Genomic DNA, 8589 nt, shown 5'->3' on the forward strand with positions numbered 1-8589 from the left:
ACATATTTTAAATAGTAAAAGGAACGAATTTTATTCAGAATATGATTCTTTCCAATGTGGCCAAGGAAATCATGAATCGTTTTGACAATGTGTTTACCAAAATGTTGTGAAACGAATATACGTTGCCGTCCTCTAATATTTTTGCAGAAAATTTTCGATTTTTTTGTGACATTTTGGGTATTTCCAATACTTTTCCTGTTTTCTTCCTGATCCTGAATTATTTCTTGCCTTGTAATAAGATTTGTCACTTTCAGAACATTCTCTTCATTTTCAAAGTTATCTAAAACAGGGTTCCGAGAAAGTGAATCTGCTTCAATGTTGTCAACGAATTTGTCCGTTCCCATGTACTCAGTGTTGTTTACCTTTGTTCTCTTCTGATCATTCTTTCTCCCTTCTTTCTTCTTGAATATTATTTCTTCTTCTTTGTGATTTACTTCTTCCATAGTTCTTAAGTTTTCATCTTGTCTTAATTTGAATTTCTTTATGGCGCCCAATCCTAGGGTAAGGTCGTATGTGAAATTGTCATTGCGTACTATATAAACATCTATCTCTTTTTCTATTTTATTAATTTTCATTCTGAGTTTCGCCCGGCTACTCGTGAAGTCCTTACCACTGACTGTTCTGAACATTCTCTTATCTTTTGTTGTGTCTGCTTTTATTTGGTCAATGATCTTTTGATTAATGAAGCTTGCATTGGCTCCAGTGTCGTAGACACCTTCAACCTCTTTCTGATCATTGATTCTAACTCGGAGTTTTATCAGTGGTTCGTACTTCTCCGGGCATTTTACTTTTTTTTCCATTCCCATTCTATGTTATTGATTCCTCGTTTTCGGATGTAAATATTTCAGTTGAATTGACTTGTTTGAAATTCTTCGGAGCATTTTTATATGTTTCTGCATATTTCCACGGAGTGGAATCTGCCAGGAAAATTCGGTGCTTCGCAAACCAAGCACGGTTGTTTCTTGAATATTAGATATGAATTTCTGACAGGACGCATATTTCTCTGCCTTTCTTTTTCTTTCATCTGCTCCTCATTACTGAAATTTTTCTTACGATATGCTTCTTCATACTGTCCCAACGTTCTAATCAAATCATCCGTTGAGTGTATCGTTTCCTATCTTGAATATGAATAGGTAGCCCAACAGCGATTAAATTTATTCTTGTGTTTTCCGTTTTCTCTCTCTCTCTTTCTCTCTTTCTCTCTCTATTTCCGATATTAAACGTTCTTTTTTTATGGCGGACTCAATAAACGAACCTGCCATGTATTTGAAGTTATAGGCGTACCGTCCTGCAGACCAACCCTTGTTGCTAAAAACTTTATTAAAACTAAAGTTTTCCAAACTTTCCAGTTGTATTTTTTTTTTCTACAACGTATTTGTTTGATACCATTCTACTTTTCCCAAATACATCCTCAAACACTTGATTTTCTTCTCCTCATTTTGGATTTTTAGTTTTTCTCACTCCGTTTCATACTCTGATATCCAATCTGTGGCTTTTTGTGTTCCATCAAACTTCATAATTATTGTATTTCTGAAGGAGCTTCTAACAGTCTTTCTATATCTAGATTGGACCTGGTTTTCGTCTTCATTTTCCGTCTGGAAATGATTTCTGCTTCCTCAGAATACATGTTCTGAAATACGAAATTCATGTCCGTATCGATATATGATGCCGCCATCTCGTCGTCCATTGTGAGTATGATGTTTCTGTATTGGCCTACGTTGGTTAGACTTTTCGAGGCGTTCCTGACTATTGCCGAATTGAACAACCGAGGATGATAATTTCTCGCTTGATATTTCAACGGAAAAATGTAACACACTTCATCTTCCGGTTTCCTCATGGATTCTATACACTCTATATTTTTAACGTGTCTTCGTTAATAGTGATACGGAGAATAACCTTGAACGGCATGGTGTGGAGAAAATCGATTTGTGATGTTGTAATAATTTTGGAAATCGGACGATCAAAACTCAAAACTCTCCGCTTCAAATCCTTCTTCTCTTTCTCCTTCCAACTCTTTGCTTTTTCTTTTCTTTGTTCTCCATCTTCGCTTCTCGAAATCCTGTTTTATTCTCTCTCCTAAGTCCCCGTCCTTCTTTATTTATATTGTTCGACCGACTCCCAGTAAACACAAGGAAAGTTAAACTGTCGATTGGTGTTCTAAATTCTGTAGAATTTATATGTATATATGCTAACTATACGTAACACGTTAAACATAAATCGTAAAATGAAAAAACATATATATAATAAGCTGCTTGATGACGCAATTTCAACGGAATATAAACCGTTCGGAATTTTGAGTGGCCGTCCGTTTATTTCTCGGGCGGGCCCTATTCCTTCTTTAGGAAATTCCGAATTACGTGTCCTCCCTGAGCTGTAAACTTAATGACTCCGAGGTCAGGTAAAGAACCCCAACACGATGGACAGACGAAACCCAACTGCTGGTAGGAAGAATCAGCAACGTAGGAGAATTCATCTCATACTGAGAGTTCATCAAATACTTCACTCTCGACAATATCTTACCACCGCCGTGTTCGTAACATCACACTTTACTTTTATACAACAAGTGCAAATACAGTGCTGGATTACTCCAACACTCGAGCTATTTAGCCTCCTCCACCTTGAGCGTTAATTCATTCGAGGTACGCGATATCGACCGATCGGTTTGACCTGACCGGCTGCTCTTTAGTCCAGAATTCGCAACAATAAACAAAAAATAGAAGATTTCGTCGAAGACTCATTTGCAGAATGGCATATACGTTTCGAGTGTTAATAATCTGAACAGTTCCTCTGAATGATCCGAAAAGAGTTTCCGAAGACCTCGCGGATGCACAGTAAACGCGACTGTGCACTTCGCAGTCGTATATGAAACGCTGCAATTCTCAAGCGTTATTTCTATCTAATTAACCATAAAAATTAGTTGTAAAACTTTAACCCGGACGAATTCGTTATCAATTTTTTTTATCTTCCGAACACAAACTTTTATCGAACAAGATGACACAAAACAAGCATGGAGACTGACTCAGGACTATACAATCATTAATGAAATTTTATAATCCTAAGGAAAATTTTTATTGATTATGTTCAAATATTAATGTGCAAACATTTATGATGAAAAAATAAAATCAGTTTGTAAATGCATAAATTTATACCATTTCCTAAAAACATCTAGAAATTGCTAATAACTTAATGATGTTTCAGAGAATGGGAAAGGAAGATACGCATGTCAGAAAATCTCTTAGCTTTAGACGAATCACGCTACTTTAAATAATAGTAATTTTGCGTTTCGTGTAAAATTTTTGAAATTCACCTTTTTCTGGCTTCTCGCAGCATACTCCTCTGCGTGACACGGAGTTCCGAGACTTTGCCGCCAAAATCGGGCGGGTGCGTTTCCAAATAACGTTAACGGCCAAAAGTAAAGACTGCTTTGTGGTCATGCTTTGTGGTTACGAATGTCACATCGCTCGGAGGCACATTGTTAATTATTTAATAAATCTTTAATTAATTTCATATGTTAAATCGCCATCTAATACAACAATGGATGTAACCTCGAGCGGAATGAGACACGCATCGCACCTCGGTCGATATAAACGGTAGTGAAGTACACATCACCACCGATGTAATGAGCGAGACATTTGACACCGCAGCCGAAGAAGCGCGAGCTGAGTTGCGTTAAATGTTTGCAAAATATCCGAGACTTGTCGCTATCTGAAGTCCAGTTCGAGCAGTAACGATCAGGACCATAGAAATCGAAACATCCACAAACATAGCCGTCTGTAGTCTAGGCCGGAAGATGATAAATTTGACAACGTTGTAATCAGTTCTACAAAACTAATGAGAAGTTGTTCGTTTTATGTATTTTTATTGTGATATGTAGACTTATTGTGACTATTGTGACTATATAAATGTAATTTATAGTGTATTATAGTGTTAGGTGTTAGAATTGCAGAAATACAGCGATATAACTATAAGATGACCACAACCTTTATTTCGTATTGGACAACTTTCTAGCACTTTCATGTATGAAACCATCAGATATGTTCCGTATATATTTTTATGAATTGAAGACAAGTGTTGCATTCCTAATTGCAATAGGAGTTATGTACCATTTAACGAAAGATATATAGCCGTTTGCAGAAAAAATGTATAAAAAGCATACCAAGGAACGATTGGGAATCTAACAAATAGTCTGTAGTTTATGCGAAACATTTCTAAATCACGTAATTTTAAATGAAGAAATATTAAAATGCGAATTGAACACATATAAATATGTATATTTTATATTTTTATTAATCAATTAAATAATTCAATTAATTATGTTAAATAAAAAATATTTAAATGATAATAATAGCAAGAATTAGTTAAATAGAATAAGGAGTTATATATATATTTGTATAAATAAATATAATATTTATTTGTATAATTTGTAATATTATACGTATGTGCCGGCACTCGACGACGAAACTTTCCAACGGCTTCGAGACACAAAGCACATCATCGAGGCGTAAGGCCGATATGCCTAATGAGCCATCGATATCCCTACGGTCCTTCCGCCGAATATTTCGTCGTCTAACGAACGCACGCATAATGGGGATATCGCGGGGCAACAAAAGAAACGAATCTGCTTAAAGAGGCATTCGAGTTTGAAGAGCAAAGTGCGAAGGGCTCAGTTTTAACGGCGATGCAAGTGTAACGATCACTACACCTTAAATGGCGTCATCCAGATAGCCATTATCAGCTTTTACACGCGGCACTCACAACTTCCAACATCGCCCCACAGCATCTATACTTTTAGGATATGATAGCCGAGCATTTACCCAGAAACCGCAGTCTTGATAAATCTTGTCGACCCTCGATCATACTTCGCAATTATACGCTAACGTTACACATTGTAAATCTATTGTATTCTTATACTTGATAAATAAATATAGTAAAAGAAAATATAAGAGTTGGGGATCCTCTTCAACTCATCTTTTTTGTTATTTTCTTCTGAAGAATGTTACGTGACATTTTGGCGATCCTGCCAGGATCGCGAAAAGTGCTCGTAGAGAAAACAAGACATTAAACCTACGGGAAAAGCATTAACTTGGACCACAGCCACCTCAAACGACAAATCCACTATCAACGAATGCAGAAGAAACACCTGCAAAGCATAAAGCATCTACGGACGTTAAATCTCAGATAAAAGCTGGATTTATTTTCATAATACAGAATTAGACGTTCTATATTCGACAGTCAAGACTCAGACCAGACCATAATATTTAATAAAATGTCAAACGATCGAGCAACCAACAGTAAAAACGAAGTAACGTTAAAGCAAATGTTAGATTACATTAACAATAAAACTATCACGCCAGTCAAAATGACTGGTTCGACAACTTTGTTTTAGAATTCCCTACTTAATGTTATATTTTTTCTCCGCAATGATGTAATGACTTTTGCAGGGATAGCTAAAGGAATAATATAATAAACTTTAATTTTGTTTTATTCATTTAGAATGAAAGTAATTTTGTGTCATGGCTACTTATACCAGTACCAGTCAAATTAACGGGTTGGTCTGTAGGGCACAGTCGTTGAAAGAAGATCTGTTTTCCCGTTTTATGAAGCAATATTTTACAAGCCTTGAAAATGTAAACAATTGAAAGCATCCAAATTGTTGCCAACATTTGGAAAACGATACCATTGGAATGCTTTCATATCGAGAACAGCGAATTCTATTAATGTGAAGGAAGTGAACTAGGAGAAAAAGAAATTGAAATTTGTAGTGATAACAGTAATAGTGACATTAGTAACAAAGAAAATGAGTCCTCAGAAAGTGAGTCAGAGAACATTTTGAATGTACGCAAAAGAAGACGTGCTCATATACTTTCAAGTTCTGAAAATGAAACTGAAAGTGTACAAGCTAGTTCAAACGAAATTTCCGTAAATGGAACTAAGTGGGAACGAATTCAAGAAGGGTCAGATTCTGGGAGATTACCCTTGCACCATATATACAAAGACACATCCGGTCCCACAAAATATGCAAAAAGAGGTATCATGGAAGATAAATAATTAGCGCATTTTCCCTATTAATTGACAGTCATATGTTGCAACGTATATCTTGCACCGAATCAGAAGCCTCTCGAGTTTTAGGTAAAAAATGGACCTTCCAGAGATTTGTACGCACGAGTTGTATACGAACCAAAAAATTAGAAACTTTCATATTTGTGGAATTCAACATGGGGACCATGCTTTTTTTCAGCACAATGAGCCGGAATGTGTCTGTTGAAATATTGAAATTTATTCGATTTGACAAAAAAGATGATAGAAGTCAACGTCTGAAAGATGACAAATTTGCACTAATGTCAACCGTATGGGATGAAGTTATTGAAAACGGAAAGAATTGCTATAAACCTGGTGTAAACATTACGATAGACGAGCCAAACCTTCGGGAACCCAGCAGTTGATGGTGGTTGTTCCACGAAATAACGTTTCCCGGGAGACAACCAACGTTAGAATTAGGATGGGATTGACGATGGCGATATCTTGAATCATTCCAAACATCTTAAGATGTTATAGATGTCATATGCTGGGGCACAACGCGGCGAGGTGTACGACAATAAGTCCAGTATTGGAGCTATGTCGGAGGTGCGGGGAGAGGGATCACACCATCAATGACTGTGAAATTTAATCAAGGTGCGTAACAGGTGCGAGAGAGAATAGAGCCAACCTTAGACATATAACAGCATCATTGGCATACCCGGCGGTGAAGGAGAGGACGAGAGGTGTAACTAGACTCACAAGATAAAAATATCAATAATAAACCTTAATAGGTGCAGTTTGGCGCAGGATTTGATGTATCAATATGCCATCAAAGTTAAAGTGGATTTCGTATTTATTACGGAACCATACCGACTGCAACTATATTGGTCAACATTGTGGGTGACATTGTGTAGACTCAAGCACCCGGACGAAAGTATTTTAATGACTAGGAACGGACTTGTTGGGGAGCACGAGGCGGGTATGGGTTCTCAGTGCGTAGCATCATGCCATGAGAAACCCCGATGCATCTGATGTTCTCCTATAGTCGGGTGGCGGCTGCTCGGCGCAGTGGCGCCCATCAGATCGCTGATTCGGTGCGGAGAATTTCGGAGAAGTTGGTGGGCCCATATCTGTCAAGACCACTCACCTCACCTTCACGTGGGGTTCCCCGTCACCTTGCTTCGGTCCCGACCGGGGTAGGGTGCGAAAGACTGAGTGGCAATGCAAACAAAGAATGAATATGAATATGGAGTGCAAAGAGGAAGAAGTTTACGGTGCAGGGGAGGGATACCCCAGTACCGGCGCAGGCGTAGGTGGTCATGCGGGCCCCGCTGCATCGATAACTAGTGACCGCGACCGTTCGGGGTTAGGCCACCTGGCCCCCCTACGTGTCAATATGACTGGTGATGGAGAAGATACCGAGAAGGAGGTGGTTCCGATGGAAGGAACCCCCCTAGGGGTAGAAAACTCGGAAGCAGTAGTCGAGGGGTGAAAACACCATCATCATCCCCGCCCGCATCCAGGGCACCTGTAGTCCCCTCCTCCTCTTCCTCCTCTCCGTCTCCAGTCGATGATAGCGAGGTTTTCCGGATCCTCAGGAAGGTGGGGGAAAAAGGAATACCCAGAGAGGGAGGGCGATCTAGAGATAGCTCTAGAGACAAGGAAAGGGTCGCTACCGGGAACCCGGTCGGAGGACGAGGAATCGTGCTGATCTAGGTCCACGATGGTCTCGGTTACCTCCCGCGGTAAGAAGAGAAAGATAAGAAGCGTAACTCCCGAGGTGTCAGATCGCCTGGTGGCCTTTGTAAAGTGCCCAGCAGCCGGAGCCCGCAAATTAGCTCTAGCGGGTAAGGTGGCCCTGGGGTGGACCAAGGCAAAATTGATTTCACTCCCAAAAAGGCCGCTGCAATGCTTCCGGTGTCTGGAAGTAGGGCATGTCGCAGCAGTCTGTGTCTCCCCGGAAGAGAGATCACACCTATGCTTCCGGTGCGGAGAAGAAGGACATAGAGCTAGGGATTGCATGGCCGCATCACCAATATGCCCCATTTGTGAGGCGCAGGGGGCCCAGTCCAAGCATAGGATGGGGAGTGCAGCGTGCAAACCCCCGGCGGGTAGGAGCGTCAAAAGAAGGCTGTAAGAAGACTAGCAGCAGCCAGGACGGTGGCCGTGGCTTCGTTTGGCGTAGTCACCAAGGCCATGGCGTAAACGAGGATTGTGGAAAACCCAACACCAATGGGTGAAGGCAGCACTAAAAGAGTGAATGGCCCGGGGGAGGCCATGGAGGTTACGGAATAAATTCCGGGTCCTCCAGTGCAATATAGGCAGAGCCAGAAGGGCTCATGACCTGCTCCACCAGTCCATCAGGGAGAGCAGGACTGACGTGGCGGTGGTGGCTGAGCCATATAATATTCCCGTATCGCCCCAATGGATAGGGGATACGAGTGGCTTAGTCGCCATTACCTGGTCGTGTACCTCGGGAACATCTGAACTCGTCGTAGAGAGAGGTAACGGCTTTATAGCAGTCGAGTGGGTGGACCTCGTGGTGGTGGGAGTATACATCTCCATAAGAGC

The 8589-nt window shown here is 40.3% G+C and overlaps 1 protein-coding gene across 1 annotated transcript; it reads left to right on the forward strand.

Annotated features, from left to right (window-relative positions):
• Positions 1 to 2382: 2382 nt before the first annotated feature.
• LOC132915735 (uncharacterized) lies at positions 2383 to 6048 on the forward strand. Its single transcript, XM_060975551.1, has 2 exons — positions 2383 to 2398; positions 5726 to 6048. The coding sequence occupies exons 1-2, from the start codon at positions 2383 to 2385 to the stop codon at positions 6046 to 6048; spliced, it is 339 nt and encodes a 112-aa protein (XP_060831534.1).
• Positions 6049 to 8589: the final 2541 nt, after the last annotated feature.

The sequence above is a fragment of the Bombus pascuorum genome, unplaced genomic scaffold (assembly GCF_905332965.1).
Source record: "Bombus pascuorum unplaced genomic scaffold, iyBomPasc1.1, whole genome shotgun sequence".
NCBI lineage: Eukaryota > Metazoa > Arthropoda > Insecta > Hymenoptera > Apidae > Bombus > Bombus pascuorum.